We start from the raw sequence: 20,032 nt of genomic DNA, 5'->3' as shown, positions 1-20,032 counted from the left end.
CGACACCCGGCGCCTCACGAGGCCAGGCCTGAGGATGCCGGCGGGGTGCCGAGGCGGGGGCCGCGGCCCGGCCGGGGGCGGAGGCGGCTGCTCGCCTCTGTGAGCAGAGGCCGGAGAGACGCGGGGGGGGGGGCGGGGAGGCAACGGGAGGAGGGGATGCGGAGGGCGCTCCGGCGGCGGCGGCGGCGGCGGCGGCTGCTAGCTAGAGAGAAGGGAGGAGCGGCGCGAGCGGCCGGAGCGGCGCAGGGCCCGAGGCGTGCATGGCGCGCCCGGGGCCCGACTCCCGCGGGCCCCCCCCGGAGCGCTCCCTGGGCGCAGCGGCTCTTGGGCCGGCCCTTCTTTGCCGGCCGAATCTGAGCCCCGGCCCTCGATCTCTGGATGCCTTGCTCGCCGTGAGAATCCCGCCTGCGTTGGGGTAGAACGGCGGCGGCGCTGTGCCGGATTTCGCCCTCCGCCTAGTCCTTCTGCAGCCGGCCGCGGTGGGCCAGCCGGCCGCGGTGGGCCCGCAGCCCGCGGCAAGGAGCCTGGGGCTTGCGGAGCCGGCGCGACAGCCCTCCTGGGCCAGCGAGTCCGGGCCAACCCCGCTCCGTTTTGGAAGAAGGGGGAGGCGAGAGGGGAAGGGCCGCGCTGCAGGAGCCGGTCCTCGCCCCCGCCCCCTGCGCGGACGCGCTGAAGGTTCGGCTCGGCTTTCGCGGGGGCCAAGCTCCCACTCTCGCCGCGGGAGGTGGGGGATGCGGGCGACAGCCCCCTTGGGCTCCAGGACCCTCCCCCCAGGGCTCCGGAGCTGTTGCTCCGCCCGCCGCCCCCTCCCCCGTCCTCTCCACCCTCCATCCCACCTCCCCACCCCTCGTAAGAAAATAATGCTGGCTGGCGCCCGCACCTCCCAGTCGCTCCCAGTCCGTCGCGAGGAAAGGGCGCCCGCTTGGTCTCCACGCCGGGACCCCTGCCGAGCCTCCCTAGCCGCCGTCTCGCCGCGTGTGCCGCTGGGCTCCGCTTAGACGGAATCTGCGAGCGCCGCGCCCGCGAATTGCCAGCCCCGGGGAGGCGCCGCCCGCAAGGACACCTCTCCGTCCCGCCTTGTCTGCAACTCCGGTCCTTCTCGAGCTCGACGCGAGCCAGGAGTCCGGACGTCCCTCTGCGCGCGGCGCAGCAGCTCGAGCAGTCCCCGCTGACCCAGCTCGGAGCCAACTCCATCTCGGACCTGGGACTCCTGACGCGAATTCTCAGACACTTCTCACTTCGGGGCTGTGCCTGCCTCCCGCTCGCCCTTCCGCTGTCCTCCCTCTCCGCTCAGGACGGGGGTGCCAAGATGCCCCGCTACTGCCCAGGGCCCGGGGCCGCCCCCGACGTGTGACCCCAGCCTGGTCCCCCTGCTCGGCCGTCCGCCCTCCCCTTGGAGACCCCCGGCCCGGCCCCCGGGGGAGGAGGAAGAAGACGACGAAGCCGAGGGGGGGATGTCCAGCTCCAAAAGCGTGAGCCCCCCGGGCTACGCGGCGCAGACAGTGGCGGCGCCGGCGTCCCGGGGAGGCCCAGAACACCGTTCGGCGTGGGGTGAGGCGGACTCCCGCGCCAATGGCTACCCCCACGCGCCCGGGGGTTCGGCCCGCGGGTCTGCCAAGAAACCCGGGGGAGCGGTGACCCCGCAGAAGCAGCAGCGCCTGGCCAGTCGCTGGCGTAGCGACGACGACGACGATCCTCCGCTGAGTGGAGACGACCCTCTGGTCGGGGGCTTCGGCTTCAGCTTCCGTTCAAAGTCGGCCTGGCAGGAGCGCGGCGGCGACGACTGCGGTCGCGGCAGCCGGAGGCAGCGACGGGGTGCGGCCAGCGGGGGCAGCACCCGGGCGCCCCCTGCGGGCGGCGGCGGCGGCTCCGCGGCGGCGGCCGCCGCAGCGGGCGGGACGGAGGTGCGGCCCCGCTCCGTGGAGCTAGGCCTGGAGGATCGGCGGGGCAAGGGCCGCGCGGCCGACGAGCTGGAGGCCGGTGCCGTCGAGGACGACGAAGAGTCTGGGGATGGCGGTAGCTCGGCAGGTTCGGGCTCGGCGCCCGGCGCGGTGCTGTCGCTGGGCGCTTGCTGCCTGGCACTGCTGCAGATATTCCGCTCCAAGAAGTTCCCGTCGGACAAGCTGGAGCGGCTGTACCAGCGCTACTTCTTCCGTCTGAACCAGAGCAGCCTCACTATGCTCATGGCTGTGCTGGTGCTCGTGTGCCTCGTCATGTTGGCCTTTCACGCTGCGCGGCCCCCGCTCCAGCTGCCCTACCTGGCCGTGCTGGTGGCCGCGGTGAGTGTGATCCTCGTCATGGCCGTGCTCTGCAACCGTGCCGCCTTCCACCAGGACCACATGGGCCTGGCCTGCTACGCGCTCATAGCCGTGGTGCTGGCCGTCCAGGTGGTGGGCCTCTTGCTGCCCCAGCCACGCAGCGCCTCCGAAGGCATCTGGTGGACCGTGTTCTTCATCTATACCATCTACACGCTCCTGCCTGTGCGCATGCGGGCCGCGGTACTCAGCGGGGTGCTTCTGTCTGCCCTCCACCTGGCCATTGCCCTGCGCACCAACGCCCAGGACCAGTTCTTGCTCAAGCAGGTAGGGCCCCACCTGGGCGCAGGGACTGGGGTGGGCAGGCCTCCACCTGACTCCAAAGAGAGGCAACCCATCTTCACCCTTTAAAGGGGTGAAAAAAGCCAGAGAGACATGGCTGTGTCAGCTATGCGGTGTCTTTCAGCCTTGGAACCCCCTCGGAGCCCTAGTATCTTCGTTTACAAAAAGAGTGCTCTTGTATTGTGTGTCTTAGCCATTATTGTGGGGATGCTAATGAGGAAGGAGGATTGGAGGAGAAAATCTATGGAGAGGTTCCCTTCTCTTCCTGTGCTTCTGTCCCAGTGTATAAAAGTCTCCTGACAAAAGTGGCCGGACCCTGTAGAATTCTCTCCCTCCTAAGAGCCACTGTTGGTTTGTTAACTCAGTCCTGGATAGAGGGTTGGGGAGGGGAGAACCTGGGTGCCCCTTACCCAGTCTTAGGGAGGAGAAATGTTAACCTTGCCAGTTGTCTGAGGCTGGGGGTTTGGGAACTGGAGATATCTCTGAACTTGAGGGAGGACTGACAAGTTTTTTTCATTTGCCAAAGTGCCCCAAGCCAAAAAGCTGCCTTCAGCAAAGGTGGAAGGAACCTCTGTAATGTGTGTGGTGACAGTCCGCCTCCTGGCCTGAACTGAAAGCTAGTGTTGGATGTCACGACCCTTTCCCGTGGGTGCTTCTAGTTATTGCTCGTAGTGGGGTTTGTTTTGTTTTGTTTTGTTTTTTAATCCCTCCTGGGACTGGTTTCGTGAGCCTTGAACAGTGGGCTCAGGAGGAAATAAAACTTCTGCCTAGTTAACTGGTGACTCCCCTAACGATTTGTGGGAGAGATGTGTGCTGGCCATGGCGACCCTGGGTGAGACCAGCTCCTCTGACATGCACCCTTTCTCCCTTGTCTGCAGCTCCGTGGGCCTCATCCATTGGCCCCTGCTGAGCCTACTTGGTTGCAGTGCAGCTTGGCTGTGAGAGTCAAGGGGGCTCTTGCTGCAGGCTAGTCTCTTGATCATAGATCCCACTGTGCCCTCGACCTCTCTTAGGGCATCTGCATCCTCTAACAGAACCTCTCAATTGTATTCCATTGTCATTGCCTCCCTCCTTCCCACTTCTAGTGCCTTTCCTCAGACTTGGATCCTGTTGAGGACTGCATCTTCCTTGAGGGCTCTCCTGTGCCCCCTGGCTTCCTGGGTCTGGTACTCTCCCACAGGGACAGTGTGGGCTTCAGGGTGCTAGGCTCTAGCTGCACCTCCAAGGTGCTCTGTGACTGGGAGGGAGGGGACCTGCCACCTCTCTGGGCCCCAGCTTTCTTGTCTAGTAAATGAAAGCACTATGCATGCCCCTTCCAGTTCCAACCCCTCTGTCTGAAGCCTCACCTCCTGCAAGGAGTCCCATCTTTTATTCCAGCTATACTGGCTTCTCCCTCTAATGCATGGTCAACAATGGAGTCAGAGCCACAGATGGGGCGCTTACTTATTCTCCAGTGCCCATTGGTTTTGTTCCCCATCCAACGTAAGCTCCTTGGATGCAGGAATCCTGAGGTGTATGTGTTTTTCCTTCTCCACCCTCTCTCTTTTTCTAACACAAGTTAGGGGACTTAGTGGGAATTTAATTACTGCTTGCCAATTTAGTTGTGTTCCAATGAGTGAAGTAGGTGGGGTTATTGATACTAAGTTAATGTTTTTCTGATCTGGAATCAGAAGGAAAAAAAAATCTTTAGAGATGAGCTTTGAACTTGAGAGAGAAACCTATTGAGAACTGGTTTTAAAAAGTTAGGTACTATTGTTAGTGCTTATAAAAGCTCCAAATCTTTTGACCTGGGGACCCAGACTATCATATGAGTATTATATCTTTGGGGGTTATTCCTGGCTTGAATGGGAAGCAGGTTGCTAAGGTGGGTGTAGCTTTTCTGCAGAGGGAATGGCATGTCATCCACATGGAGCAGCAGAGATTTCCAGGATCATTCAGGGTATTTTCTGTACCAGACTTGGGACTCAGGGTCTGATTACAGCCCTAGGCAATCCAGGATGTGTGATTTCAGGAGATTGGAGTCAGATCCCAGGACAGGAGTGCTGGACCTGGGATACTCTGTCTCCATCTTAGCATGAAGATGCCATTGCAGCAACAGAGTGTCTAATTGACTTCCCCTTCTAGTTCCTCAGGCCATTTCCTCTCCCTTCTCTCCCCACCTCTAGCACCTCCCACTCCATGCTTCTTTTACCCATTGTGGTCTTCAGAACTTCCTTTGTTTGTAGGCTTTTGGGTGGGTTTGCACTTAACTTCCCATGACCTGCTGGGCTGAGTATAGCTGAGCTTGTTGGGAATGAGCCACCATCACAAACATTCTTTCTATTTGACTTGAGAGAAAACTGGATCTTTTTTCATTTGCGTTTGATTTACCTTTCTGATTATGTCTGATAAAAACCTTTGTCTTTCTTGAGCAAACCCTGCTGGATTGCGGGGAAGTATTAGTGGGACCATCCAGCGTGACCCACCGCCTCAGGCTGCCCTGGAGTGGCAGGTGTTGGAGGATGGCTTGTTCTTTTCTTTGATGAAGATGCACATCCAGGGAAATGGAGCCACAACGTGTGGTTTCTAATGCTGGAGCTTTGGGAATTTCCCTCCACAGTGCCTTGGATACATAGTAGGCCCTCAGGAAACTGTGTTGGCATTTTTTCACTTCCCCTGGGAGACCAGCCCCTTTGCTCCCACGGCCCAGATCTTCAACAAGATCAGTGTCTGATTTGGGTATTTTACTCTTCCCAAGTGCCTTTTATGTTTGGGGCTCTGCCTTTGCTCCAATTAGGAGGAGAAACATTTAGTATCTTATCAGTTGCCTCCTGATGGTTTTTACTTGAGGGAGCTGAGAGGCAAGGTGGGGCAGCCCTTTTTGGGGAATGATGTTTCTTCCTTTTGCTACATCTCTGCCTCTAGCTCTTCCTCTGGTATCCATCCCCCTCCCCTTGCTCTTTCTCTCTCATGTCCCTTCTCTTTCCTCCCCTTCCAGTCCCCTGTTGCTCTCTGCCCATCTCTCCTCTCCTCTGCCTGCCTGCTTTTCTGCTTTCCCATCTCTTACTCTCCATTTGCAGCCTCAGCCTTGCCTTCTGTGCTCGTCTCACTGTTGTCTCCTCAGCGGGGTACAGTAGGAGCGTCACAGGGTTGTTTTTTTCTCCTTCTTTGCCTGTTAGAAGTCCCTCTGCTACACCCATACCATAAATAACACTCGAGCATCTGCCAAACACATTCCTCACTTGTGTTAATAGGCTGCGATGATGCTGGAGCCTGTTGCTATGGCAACCTCATTTTTGTTTGACTGTATCCCACTCTGCTACATAAAGCCTCTACTTGCACTCACACACAAACAAGTACGTTCAGACAACTATTACATATGCTTGGGTATTAAAAGATTATTTTGGAAAAACCATCTTTGGTCTCCATGAGGGTGAGTGGTCATTTGGCCAAGGAGATGAGCATCTTCACTGTCCAGTGTTTCTCTAGGAGGTGATAATGGATGGGAGAGCTCTTTGAAAAGTAGAGTCCTGTTCACATGTGGGGTATTTTTGTTCTGCAGCCCCATTAAACGAGTTTGACGTGATTTCAGAAAAGAAGATTCTGACCCGATGTGGGTCCCTGTGAGCACAGGAGAGCTGTCAGAGGTGGCCCTTGCAGTGTGGGCCAACCTATCCCCACACAGCTATCTTCAGTTCCTTCCTCTCTTCCCCCTAATCCTTTTGGAGAAACTTGGTGATTTCCTGCATTTCGTCCTTTGTGCCTGTTTGAACCCGCAACTGTCATCAGTTGTTCCAGAGATCAGAAAGGCACAGGTGCTGTTTGCGTGATGTTCTGTGACTATAAGCACGTGTGAGTGTCTGTACTGAGGAGTCTGAGGATGGATGGGGATGGGGAAGCAAACCAAGAACCCACCATTGTGGCTGTGGAGGTTTGGGTGTGTGGGTCCATGCGTGGGTGTGTGTCTCTCCTGTAGGCTGGCCCCAGTGTGTTCATGCATGCATGTGTGTGTGTGTGCATGTGTGTATCTGTCTGTCGTGTGGGCTGGCCTCAGTGTGTATGTGCATCCGTGTGTGTGTGTGTGTGTGTGTAGCTATCTGTCTGTCCTGTGGGCCAGCCTGGGTGATGGAGGTGGTTTGCTTCCCCAGGGAAACCTTTGTGTTGCCTTTGAAAGGAGATCATCACGGCTGTTTATTCTTGGTTGGTGGCTGGCTTGCCATGGTCATTTCTCTTTCTGATTGTGGGCCTTGATCGACCTTCTGACCTTGATCTCTGGCTCACATGCCTCCCATTCCATAATGAGGCTGGGGGGCAGACTTGAGGGGTCAGCTCCCCTGGCCCTATGGAGTCCTACTCTTCCCTTTCAAAACCTCAAGTTGTTCACCATCTGGGGAGCCACACGGAGAGCCGCCTCCTTGCTCTGGACCATGGCCCAGAGGCCTGTGTGGTGGGTCATCGTGGCTGCCCCGTGTGTGCTACTGGCAGCTGCTGTCTCCCTGCCCGCCGGGGTGGTGTGGGAGAGGACACAATTCCACTCGATGCTGGGAATCGTCTGCCGCCAGTTACTTTCCCCATCACCCACACTTCTGAACGAGAGAAATGAGGCTGTAGTGAACTCCAGCAGCAGCAGCGGGCTGGGGCGGGAGGCTGGCTCAGAGTTTGTAGCTGTGGAGGGTCTGCTAGTCTTGCCGCAACACTAATTGTATTTCCCAATTATATTTGCTAATTGCTTTCATTGATGGTGCCTCCTTCTCTGTGCAGCGGGAATGCGGTGCTTGGAGGGGAGCAGAAGCCTCTAGGGGTGAGAGTCCAGCAGGGCTTCTGGAGAGGGGGGTGTCTTTTGGATCCCAGGAGTGCCTGGATTCCTGTGAGGAGGACTTCAGGAATGTCCAAGGCCCAGCCAAGGAGCAGAACGATCAGCCACTGTACTTGCGGGAATGTTGATTGTTAACAATTCAATCTAAGTTTTGATCAGGAGCAAGAGCATGAGGTCCGGGTGCTGTGGAATGCTCACGCTTGTCTATAAAGAGGACACAGACGATGTATTAAACTCCATCATGGAAACCTGCCCAGCCTCACAGAAGAGTTGTAAAAATCCGTGTAAAAGGCCTGGACAGAAGCTCTCCTGGGCAGAGAGGGCCTGGCCACCAGCCGCTCGGTCAGAGGGTGTGGTGGGCAGCAGAAGCTATGCTGTGGCCCATGCTGGGCCCGGCCTTTTCTTCTCCCAAGAGCTGAGAACGCAGCGCCCACCTCTGTCCCAGCCAGAGGTGGGACGGGTGTAGGGGGAGGTGGACCGAGGTGGGAGCCTCCCTGTGATTGTACCAGCCACTTGCTGGGTGTCTTCCAGTCCACGGCTGCCCGCTTGGCACCTGACTTAACTTTATCTTGTGGTGGGTCCAGCTCGCGGTCATTAACTTCCCAGGAGCATCGCCAGTGTTGGAAATGGAAACAGTGTGCTCCAGGAGCTCCCGTGTAATTGTGCCCATAAATGCTGTGGGGACAGTTACATAAGTCACCCTTTAGTGTATCCCTCTTCCATCCATGCTTATCAGGTAGGGTAGCTCGCTAATGGAGGGCAGGATCGGTGTTCATTTTCTCTCCCAAATACAAAACTCCATGAAGATAATTGGAAAGCCCTACTTTCCCCCTCCTTCTCTCCAAGCAGTGTCTAAATGCAGGACAGGGAAGATCTCTCTACAACACTGTGAACAGAATCTGAGGGTTTCTAGTTAATGGACTGTGAACTCCATTTTGGTCTAACAGAAAAGACCAGTGGGGTCTTGGTTAGGTCTATGGGCATATCCAGTTCATGAGAAGATTGAAGCCCCAACTGAAATACTATGTTTGATTCTAGAATTCAGAGAGGGTACCACTTTGGTAAGGGGACTGGAAGCCCTGCCTTCTGAGAGAGCATTGGAAAGGATGGGAGATAGTTACCTGGGAGGAGAGCAGAATGGCAAGGTGAGAAAGCAGAGACACGGAACTGACAGGGCGTTATTTATTGCTGCAATCCCTGTGGTCAGGTCTTAGAAGAGGGACTAGATTTATTTTCGGTTGCTCCCAAGGGCACAGTTGGGGCAAATGGGTGAACACAGTAGACAGATGTCAGCTCCAGGTAGGAGATAACTTTCTAGCCTTTGGGGTTGCAGCCATCAAAACAGATAGCTCCTGGGGTAGCCAGCTGTGTCAGTGGCTGTGTCCAAGGGGGACTGGATGGCCATCTGTCAAGCTTCTTACTGAGGAAATGGAAGGCTCTGCTTCCAAAGGTCTGGGGTGGGGCCCAGGAAGGGATCTGTTTTTTGAACAGCTTGGATCTAGTGTTTAAAGCTCTCCAGCTGATCTTGATGACTCTTAGGTTTGGGATCATTGGCCAAGATAACTGCTCAGGTCACACCCAACCCTCAGATTCTGTGGCTTCGTGTCTTGCCACAGCATGACTGCCTCTGCAGTCTCTTGGGGTGTCCTCTTGTCATGCCCAGTTCAGCCTCCGTTTAAAGACGCAAAGTCACTGCAGACCTGCAGACGCATTAGCAGATGTCCAGGTGGGGCTGGTGCATGTACTGATGTAGGATGCAGAGTTGAAGGCAATTGGTAATGGTGAAATAGGATGGGAAGGATGCCCAGACCTGGACCCATATTCTCTCATCCTGCCCCCCAGGCATTCCCAACCCCCTACTCTTGTTTGAAGCAAAGCAATCTGTGGCTCATCATTGGTGGTGGTAGTGGCTGAGGGTGGTGGTGGTCAGCAGAAAGATGGACCCTAGTTTGAGGTCTGGTTTATTTATTCATTTGTCTGATATGTGAATATGGCAAACACTGAGGATACTCCAGTTCCAGAATGGATGGTAGAGAACGTGGAAAATGAGGAGATCGGGGGTAGACAAGTGGTAGGGAATTGGAGATGTTTTGAAGGAGGAGAAGTAGGGTGTAAGGAAAGGCAGAGGAGATTGGAGCTGTGAGTATGGGGAGGGGAAAAGCTTGGAAGTGGGGGCAGGGATGCTGTCTGGGAACAATGGGATATAGTCACAAGAAAAGGGGGGTAAACAAACAAACACAAGGAGACAGTAGTGGCTTTATTCTTTAAGCCAGCCTCATGTGTCAGCCTTAACCCCCCCACCCCCTCCACACACACACACACACACACACACACACACTTCTTGCTCTGGGAGGGTTATGAGCATTGCTTCTGGACTTGAAGCTTCCTGACCTCACTCTTGGATGGTCCCCTCTCCCTTCCCCTTAGGTGCTCTCTGGGCATTACCACACAGCTCACTGCAGTCCCACTTGGCTTTTGGAAGGGGTCCTGAGGGACCTCGGTGCCCAGTACATAGTAGGTGCTCAGTACGGGTTTGAATGAATGGATGAACGGGTGGTGGGGTGGGTGGACGGCTGCACACAGGCTCTCGGCTGTGCTGAAGTGCTAGACCAACACCTCCACAGAAGGAAGCGATGCAGCTCAGCTTGGAAGCCTATTTTGGTGGATTGTAATCCTAAACTCTGAGCAGGGCTTCCAAAATCCCTCCTGCTGCAATTTAAAACGTGTGCCTTCTTGGAAACAGAGAGCTGTTGCCTGGCACTGCCGATACTATATCCCTTCACAGATTTGAAAACTATTATTAAGTCATTCTTTCAGCCTTCTCCCTATTCATTCAGACAACAACCATTTATTAGGTGCCTACTGTGTACCAGACACTGTGCTAGGCCATGAGGTTTCAAAGATGACTCAGCCCGGGTCCAGCATCCAGCACTGCCTTTAGCCCAGACTCTCCCACTGACTGTCCTTTGGAGGGATGTTAATAGATGTTTCACATACACACATTCAGTCCTGTGTCAAATAAGTTTAGGAAATACTGGGTTAAATGGAATTCTTTATTGTAGAACTTTAAAGCTTTTAATGTGTTAACATGTAGTAGAATTTGCCAAGAGGGGCTATTGCATGAAGATTTTTCGAATATATTTGACCCCAGAACCAGTTTTTTTGGGTGGGCTAATTAGGTTTATTTATTTATTCATCTTTAATGGAAGTACTGGAGATTGAGCCCAGGACCTCGTGCATGCTAAGCACACATTCTCCCACTGAGCTATACCCTCCCCGCCAGAACCAGTTTTTGAAGGAACATAACGGGAGCATAAGTGTTTGCTGAACTTTAGAACACACTGCTTCAGGGGCTGGGTGGATCTTTGAAATTTCTCAGGGTCCAGCTCCCTGCCTCTGGGGTAAGCCTAGGCAAAGTCATCTAGATGGGGGCATTTATTTGTTTGGGGGGCTTTCCTTCCTCAAGAAAGAGATCGCCCTGCCTGCATTGGCTGGCTGCCTGTTTTAAAGTCTCATTTCCCATCTGCATCTGAAATCCTTTAGAAGGTAAAATGATGGGGCTGAAAGGGACCAGGAAGGTGCTCCATTATCTAGTTTCAGTTTCTTTTAGGGTTTTCTGCTGTCATTAGACATTGAAGCAAGTTGTGTTTCTGTATAATGACCTTTGGTGGGGCTGGGGTCTATGTGCTGAGGGTATGGCTGCCCACGGGGAAGTAGTGATGGGCTATTTCAGATCATCCTTCCCCCCATTTTCTGTTTCCTTCCCACCCCCACTCTCCAAAAGGAGGAAGCCCTTAAAGAATATCGATTATAAACAATGAGTATATATTGAGTTTTTATTGCAAGCCTGGCAGTGGACTAACCCCTTACACACATGACCTCATTTAATCTTGATACCAACCTTATGAGAAAGACATTTTAATTCCTATTTCAGGGCTGCAGAAAATGGGATAAGAGAAGGTAAGTCACTTCCCCAAGGTCACTCAGCGAGTGAGCATAGCAGATGGTTCAGTGCCTGCCCATATTCCCTGGGCATGTACCTTTCCGCTTTTGCCAGCCAGACTGCCAGCTGTCAGCACCTGAGGGCTTTCTCTGGCCCTGAGCCTCTCTGCCTGCTTGTGAGGCAGGTCAGAAGTGCTAGGGAGGGAGTTACCATCCCCAAAGCAGCCCTCAACCAATGACTGTTGGGTGTTGGTGGATAAATACCCCTGCTCCCTTGGCCCTGGCATAGGAGGAATATAACTTTAAGACAAGCTTGCTGTGTTGGCTCCCAGACTTGCAGAAGGATTCTGCCCTGGTTGTCCACAGTCCCACGGTCGTAACAGGCTTGAAAACATTCCTTTCTCCTTTCTTTCTTTCTCCCTCCCTCTCTCCCTTCCCTTTCTTTCTTTCTCTCTTCCTTCCTTCCTTCTTTTCTTCCTTCCTTCTTTCTTCCTTCCTTCCTTTTCTTTCTTTCTTTCTTTCTTTCTTTTCTTTTCTTTCTTTCTTTTCTTCCTTCCTTCCTTCCTTCCTTCCTTTTCTTTCTTTCGTTTTCTTTTCTTTCTTTCTTTCTTTCTTTCTTTCCTTCCTTCCTTCCTTCTTCTTTCCTTCCTTCCTTTTCTTTCTTTCTTTCTTTCTTTCTTTCCTTTTTTCTTTCTTCCTTCCTTCCTTCCTTTTCTTTCTTTTTCTTTTCTTTCTTTTTTCTTTCTTCCTTCCTTCCTTTTCTTTCTTTCTTTCTTTCTTTCTTTCTTTCTTTCTTTCTTTCTTTCTTTCTTTCTTTCTTTCCTTCCTTCCTTCCTTCCTTCCTTCCTTCCTTCCTTCTTTTCTTCCTTCCTTCTTTCTTTCTTCCTTCCTTCCTTTTCTTTCTTTCTTTTCTTTCTTTCTTCCTTCCTTCCTTTTCTTTCTTTCTTTCTTTCCCTTTCTTTCTTTCTTTCTTTCTTTCTTTCTTTCTTTCTTTCTTTCTTTCTTTCTTTCTTTCTTTCTTTCTTTCTTTCTTTCTTTCTTTCTTTCTTTCCTCCCCCCTCCCTCCCTCCCTTCCTTCCTTCCTTCTTTCCTTCCTTCCTTCCTTCCTTCTTTTCCTTCCTTTCTCTCTTTCTCCTCCCAGGTAAACCACTTCTTTCAAATCCTTGCCTCAGGATCTTTTTCTAGTGGAAACCCAAATTGAGAGTGGAGACACTGGGATTCTAACCCAGGTTTGACACTGGGGAGGGGAGTGGCCACTTACTGAGGCAAACATGGATCAGGTGCAGAACCCTATGGCAGACTCAGAACCCTAGTCCTGCCTGGCCTCTCACTCCTATTTGATAACATGTGTTTGTCACAGCAGAGTGGTTTCTGGACTAGTGGAATGATGTGAGATTTTAAAAACAATATATATATATATAATATATATATTATATTTATATATATATTATATATATATATATATATATATATATATATATATATATATATATATATATATATATATATAATTTTAAATTTCTGGTTCTGAAAAATGCGTGACATTCTGTCCACTAGACAATGGTTTACATATCAGTCAAAAGATTCAAATACTTTGACATTTGATTAGCATTTTATAGATGACAAAGCACTTTACCCTGTTTGATCGTATTTGCTTCTCATGACGGTTCTGAGGAGCTGATGAGTTAAGAAGATGCAGATGTTGGCTTTGGGGCCCAGGGGCTCAGAAGAAATCCCTGGTGATATAACCCTGACTGAGTTGCCTTCCCCTCACTCAGTCAGTTCCCACTCTGTAAACTGAGGATAATAAATTCCTGACTCACAGGATCTGCTGTGGGTGCCCAGACAAGGCAGGGCATGTGAGGGCGCTCATAGTTATAGGCCTGTGTTGCTGATATTATGTTGAAGAGGAGGTAGGGGTTCAGAGAGGTTGAGTGACCTCATTCGGGTCACACAGCTAGTTAGTTAACTTAGAGGAGTTGCTATACAAATCCAGATCTCGGACTCCAAATCCAGTGCTCTTTTCACATTTGGACCCAGCCCAGAGCCCACCAGAGAAGGCCCCGCTGCCCTCAAGCAGTTTCTTGGTTGGTTGTGGAAGGTGTGGTTTCTTATTTGCAATGGCCTTCCTTCCTGCATGGTGTCTGGCTCAGATGGGCATTAAATGATTTGTCATTTCCTGAGCCTGCAGTGATGCTGTGAGAGAAAGCGGTACTGACGTGTTCCTGGGGCACCGGGGATCAGATGTTTACCTGTGAAGAGCCCCTGAGTGGTCTTATGGATGGGTGAGTAGGGACTGAGACCCAGGAGCCGGGTTAGATGTGACACCGGGATAGCTCAGGTCTGGGCGTGAGGCCACCTCATATCCAGGCTTCTGGTGACGCAGGTGGAACGGGTGGGAAGGGAGGAGGCAGCTGGGGACACATCAGGATTGCTTCTTGGAGGTCAGGCCCGGGGTCTTTCTGCAGAGTTGCATATAGTAGATGTGCAGTTTAGCACTTTCTCATGTGTTTCCAGGATGTCTTTAAAGCCCAGCTCCCCACAACCATCAACATCATAAAAAGTACCCCAAGCATCCTGCTTCAAATCCCCTTCTATCCTTGTCACTCTTCTCAAGAAAACTAAAGGAAAATGTAACTCCTGCCCAAGTGCCATTCTTTTTCAAGTGGATTTTCAAGATTTTATTTTCACAGTTTCTTTTGGGGACAGGAAAGCTATTTGTTCACATAACATGCCCAAGTCTCCAGTCTTCCTCTGGCCAAGTCCTTTTTCCTGTAAGCACTTCACCATACTGCCTGGGAGGGACCCATCCACCCCATGACTGGCTCCCGGGGGGTAACACCAGCTCCGAAGTGCCCTGGCATCTCAGCTGCAGAGGTTGCTGAGGGAGACGGGCCAGAGCTGGATCCCTGGTGAGCAGGGCAGGCTCGTGCCCCTCCCCGCTGAGGGAGAGGGGTCCTGCCTCTGCAACAGCTGACACCCTGCATCTGACATCTGAGTTACTCTGAAACAACCTCTTCTTTTTCTCTGTGGCACTCATGCTGGTTTGTATCCCTCTTTCTATGTGACAGTTAGTTCTCTGAGGACAGGGGCCTTGTCTGTTTTAATACTCAGCTATTTTGACTGAGTGCTCCTGCCTTGCGGACCCCCCCTGCCAGTACTGTGGGAAGAAGGCAGACAGTCTCCATTCTCTGGTTCCACAAGGGATGCTGACTCTTGGCAGAGAGGGGTTCCTCATGGTGCGCCCTCCCTGGACCACCGGCAGGGGGCTCTGTGCCTGGGGGCTTGGTCTTAGAAAAAACTGCTTTCCATCTTTGCCCTCCCTCTCTTGAGTGTCCTACTGGTCTGTCAGGTGATGTCAGGCAGGGCCCCTCTTGTCCTGATTTGCCTCCCACCCCATCCTTGGTCCCGTCTCTTCTCAGCTTTCTTCTGGTATCTTTTCCTGCTCCCTGAGTCCTCCCACTTCTGTCTTTCCAGCTGTAAGGTGGGGGAAAGGCCTCAGGACTCGCCAGGAGGCAAGTTAAACTGTAAGGACAATAAATATGAGCAGGGTTAATTACACAGATTCCAAACAGTATACTTTTATTTTTTAAACACCTTTATTGTGGTACAGTATACTTCATTCTTTTCAAAGCAATCCCATGAAACAGTTCTCACAGTGCATTGTATACTTCCTTATAGTTGATTCTCCTGGATTATAGTGTCTGTGTCAGCTCTGTATTTCACCTCAAATGCCCAGGGGTCTGAGACTTAAGCTTTCTGGGTGGGTTAACCCCCAGTAATCCAACAGTGCTTACGATGGAGGAAGTGAAGGCATATCTAGGAGTCTCTACATAACCCCGGTATCCAGGCTCATCTGGGGTGGGCCTGGGCATCAGCATTTTGGAATGCTCCTGGTGACGCTCCTGTGTGCTGAGGTTGAGAACGACTGCCCTGAGCCTCTCTTCACCAGCAGAGGGATTACGTGGATGATGCAGAGTCTGATTTATGGCTCTATTGAAAGGCAAGTTGTTTATATCGAAAGGGTTTATCGTGGTGATTCATTAAAGAGTGATGGCCACTAAAAATTATTGCAGGCGTGTAATAGGGGAAGAAAACGTGGTTGGTGGTTGGTGTATAAAATCTTGTCAGGCCAGGCTGGTGCTTGGTATATTTATGTTGCTCTTATCACCAGCAATTAGCCCCAAATGTGGCTCGATAAACGGCTTAGTGCAGGGCTATAATGACTACAAGAATGTTACAGAAAATGACTGCCACACCATGTGCTCGGCGGGGCCACCTTAGCAGAGCCACAGATCTCACTCAGCATTCCTGATGGCCTGTTAGCTACAAACAAATGCCTATTGATCGGTGTTAACTCTTCCTTTCTCTCTTTTTTACGTAATATTTCCCTTTTGGATGGGAGAAATTGTACGTTAATCTTCGTGAGTTTCCCTCCAACTAGAGTGTTTGTAGTATATGCTCAATAAATATTTGTTAAATGGATGACTTTGCTCAGAGTTACACAGCAGGTAAATAGCAATGTTAGTCTAGCGCTAATACCACCATTACTTTTTCTTCGACTCTTAAGCTCATGAAATACATAGGGAATTATATGGTTAGTGATGCCCCACCTGTCTGTATTGTGATCAGTGTGTGTGGCAAAGACTAAGAGAGTAAAGAAAAGTGATGTGCAGGGTGATGGAGAGATGGGGCTTGCACCCTGAGAAAATTTCCTTCCTGTGCACTTTGAAGCTGCGTCTTTCCTAGCACCTTTGTCAAGAAGTACAAAGATCCTGCTGCCGCACTCGTGCTCCAGGAGGACTGAGAGAAGCACATGAAACTGGGGTCCATCTGAGGACTGGGAGGATTGAAAGGTGCCAGATGTGTAGGGTGGAGGCCTGGGAAGCATGCCTATCCAGGACAGGGAAACGTCCTTGGGTTAAATCCTCCACAAATGGCCACATGTGGATTACGGTGTGATCTTTTTTGGAAAGGGGTTATCTGGGGAGAGCTAATTTTGGATTTCGCTTTACATTTATTTTTAAAGTGGAATATTTCTCCGGCATTGGCGACAATGGCCTAGAAAAGCCAGTTAGTCACCATTTGACATCTTCCCTGGGTGGGGTGTTGCTTGCCTCTGCTTCTTTCCCACCTGATGTCTGTGGGGCTGATTTAAATCCTCTCCCTCGGAGGCCTCTGGGGTGATTTCACTGGCAAACAGGTCTATAGAGAACTCCTGCTGGATCTGAAGTGGTGGCACCCTCTGATCTTTTCCTGGGTGTCAGAGAGCAGCCCCTGGCGATGTCACCCAGGTGAGACCGTTCCCTGTCATGTCCAGGACTATAAGACTGGTTCCAGCTTGCATTCCCCTGCAGCCTTTTTTTTTTCTTTTTTTCTTTTTTCATGAAGGTACTGGGGATTGAACCCATGACCTTGTGCATGCCAAGCACACGCTCTGCCACCGAGCTACACCCCCCCACACCCCTTCAGTCTTTTCTTTAATTTTACTCTGTATCTTCTAGAAGTCAAAGGAAAATCACCTGAAGCCTCGATTTAAAGAACAGACCTGATTTCTGTTAAGGGAATGAAAAGATATGGACTGCCCCATCACACTTCCCCTAGGGTCATCTCTGGGTTCCGCTGTGGAGCAGGAAGAGGGTCTCAGGGCAGACGCTGCAGCCTCTGTGCTGTGAGGGGGTGGGAGAAAGAAGGAGGCGCTGGGAGAGGTGGCAGAAGGGGTTCCCACCTGCAGACTTGGCTGAGAGGTGGGGGAGAAGGGCTGAGGCTGGCCCTGGCGTGATGTGTGGGGATTTAGTCTCTGCAGGCTGAGCTGCCGACTCTGAGACCCCCGCTGGGTCTTCACACCCCCAGCTGTAATTAAACTAAGAGGGCCACCTCCGAGAGAGTGGGACAGTAGCTGTGGACAGGTGAGCTCAGAGGACCTGTGGCAGTTGGGTGTGGCTTTGGGGTGGGGCCTTCTCTTCCCCAGTAAAGAGCACAGAAACACAGAGCCCTGGGTTTCCCAGAAGCCAAGAAGCCGCTGGCCTGGCCACACACAGGTGGCACATGACACACTGACTTCTCTCACTTGCTCCTTCCCTGTCGTCCAGCTTCCAGGGAATGGGTATCAGGTAGTCTCAGAGATACTTCTCTCCATGTTTATGTGAACTCTGGCATCCCCAGGCCCCCAGAGTAGAAAAGCCTGGGGAAGCTACCTGACTGGGAGGTGGGAGTGGGTGGGGCCAGGTGCCTTCTTGGGGTTCTGCTCTGGGGAGAAGAGGGTTCTTATCGTGCCTCCATCCACGGCTGGGGAGGAGCTGAGCACAGGCACTCACTGGGGAGGGGGTGTCCTCCTTCCTTTCCTCTGGGGACTCCTCTGGACTTGGAGGTGTCCTGATAGCCGGCCTGGCATGGGGTGGGCCATCCTTTGGGAACAGCATCTCTGTTTCTTTTCCATTCAGCCTTTGCCATTGTCCTGATGAAGCCCTGGGGCCCTGGGCATAGGGAGGCAAGAGGGGCTTTGTTCTTCCCCAGGGAGAATATTCCATCTGATGGAAACCTCCTGCCTTTCTGAGATGCCCAACTTAAAGATAAGACAATCTTGCCAATTCCTGCCAGTTATCACTCACTTACTGTGTGCCCGGCACAATGCCGAGCACTTGTTAACTTAATTGACCCTCGTAATCTCCCATTAGGTCGGTACTGCTTTTTTAAGGAGAATATTTTATAGATGAGAAAACTGAGGCCCTGAAAGGAAGAGACTCGGGTAAAGTTGTACTTTCAGGGGGTGAGAGGGGCTCAGAGGGGCTCAGAGCTCATACTCACAGCTGGTACGCCGGCAGCTCCCAAACCAGTGTGTGCAAGAATTCCCCACAAAGTCTGTTTGAAAGTTCAATTCCTGTGCCCTTTTGTCAAGGGAGTCTGATCCAGTAAGTCTAAGGTGGACCCAGGAACCTGCATCTTAAGTAGGCACCCCCCAGATTTGAGGCAGGTGCCCCAGGGACACAGTTCCACTCTGCAGTGCCTCCCTAGGTGGAGAAAGGGTTGAGGCTGACAGAGTCTCACTTCTCTGAAGTGATGGGGCCTGGGGGGGTGCCAGGCCCCCCACAGAGGCAGAGGTTTCTGTGTTGACTTCACCACAAGGTGGCTGGGGAAGGCAGAATGAGATGCTTAGACTGAGGGCAGGAGGGGCCTTTCTGCTTGGCCTGTGCCGGGTGGTTCTCAGTGGGCAGAGCTGGAGGAGGCTTTTGGGAGAAGGCAAGGGAGAGAGGACCAGGGAGAGACTCTAACCTGGAGGGCAGGAGCTAGGAAGTGATCTGGGAGAGACCGCTGTGTACATTAATCGGGGCACTGGGACCAAATAAGAAAGGACTTCACTTGAGAGTCACACAGCCAGGCCGTGCGCGGTCCTCAGACATTTCTTTCCCGCCTTAACCTTGGTCATGGGTCCTTGTCCATTGAGCTTCCTGGCCAGTGTCTCTCCAGCTCTTTGGACCCTATCATATCCCAAAACAAAATTCATCGTCGTCCCTAAATTGGCTTTGTTTTTGTCACGTCAGTTCCCCTTTGACTAGGTACTGGTGTTAGATGTTTGTTGGACTGAATTGTTAAACAAATATCTACCGTGTGTTGGGTCCTGGGAAACCAAGATGAATACGCTGCAGACCCCGCCCTCAAGAGCAGACTCGTGCCTTGTGCCTTCTGTGTGCCCACCTCTGCTCTAAGCGCATTGTTTTGTTCTGTTAACTTATTGAATCCCCACAACAACCCTATGAGGTAAGCACTGCTGTTGTCACCCTCATTTTATAGATGAGGACACTGAGCCTGGCCGGTTAGGTGCTTGCCCAAGCTCACATCATAAACTGGACAGCCTGGCTCCACGTCTGGGCTCTGACCTCCCAAGTCCAGCGGACAGACGGGCGCTTACACCTCTTCCCCAGGGACCCTCCTTACCTTTTCTTGGGCTTTAAATATCTCATGTCAGCCTTCTTCCCTCGAATTCCCACCTTTACCTAGGTGTTAAACACCCAAACATTCAGCCCTCTAGCTCCTTCTTGCTCTAGAGCCTGGGAACCCCCACCTCAGCCAGCCCTCTGCCTGGTGCCTAGAGATGTCAAGTTTCTGAGAACTTCATCCTTCTCTGGGACCCTGGCATCCTGGCCACCTTGACCCCCAGCAGAGCTCCTAGTGATCCTGCAGACCCAGTTTGCCACCCTCCACACACTGTCCCTTCTCAAGCACCACTTGACAAAGTGCGCATTTAACCCCATGTTCCCTGCTTACCCGCTCCCCCTCCCTTGTTAGAGTGTGGCTTCCCCCGGCAGGGACTCCACCCCCTCATGGCTGTGTTCTCTGTGCCCACACAGTTCAAATCTCATCTCTGCTATGTCCCAGCTGTTTCTCCTTGGCAGGCTTCTTGCCTTTTCTGAGCCTAAGTGTACTCCACAAAATGGGTTATAACAAGAATCGCTGCCCCTGAGGGCTGTGTTGACCGTTCCAGGCAGTGATGTGTGCAGAGCATTTAGGAGGGGACTGCCAAGGAAATCGCCCTCCATAAACGACCTGGGGTCTGTCCTTGTTGAGCATAAGCTTTTAAATTCCCACACATTACAGAAGAGCCTAGTGTTTCTCTTGAGAACCTGTGTGTTTGGATGGCAGTAAACAGAGTAGAAAACATTGTATTACATCCAAAAAAGAAGGCTGAGTGGAAGAAGGG

The 20,032-nt window shown here is 52.2% G+C and overlaps 1 protein-coding gene across 4 annotated transcripts in view; it reads left to right on the top strand.

Moving 5' to 3' along the window:
* Positions 1-206: 206 nt before the first annotated feature.
* The window catches only part of ADCY5 (adenylate cyclase 5), a 141,431-nt gene continuing 121,605 nt past the window's right edge, over positions 207-20,032 (top strand). For 2 of the 4 annotated variants that reach the window (XM_074364778.1, XM_074364777.1), the window contains exon 1: positions 358-2,582. In XM_074364778.1, coding sequence (XP_074220879.1) covers positions 1,455-2,582 — 1,128 coding nt within the window. In that variant the 5' untranslated portion in view covers positions 358-1,454. Of the gene's footprint in view, positions 2,583-20,032 lie in introns of all 4 variants that reach the window. The other 2 variants (XM_074364775.1, XM_074364776.1) reach the window with 2 other exon arrangements.

Source organism: Camelus bactrianus, chromosome 1, assembly GCF_048773025.1.
Source record: "Camelus bactrianus isolate YW-2024 breed Bactrian camel chromosome 1, ASM4877302v1, whole genome shotgun sequence".
NCBI classification, from domain to species: domain Eukaryota; kingdom Metazoa; phylum Chordata; class Mammalia; order Artiodactyla; family Camelidae; genus Camelus; species Camelus bactrianus.
The sequence above is the reverse complement of the archived record's forward strand: the minus strand, read 5'-3'. Positions and strand labels throughout refer to the sequence as shown.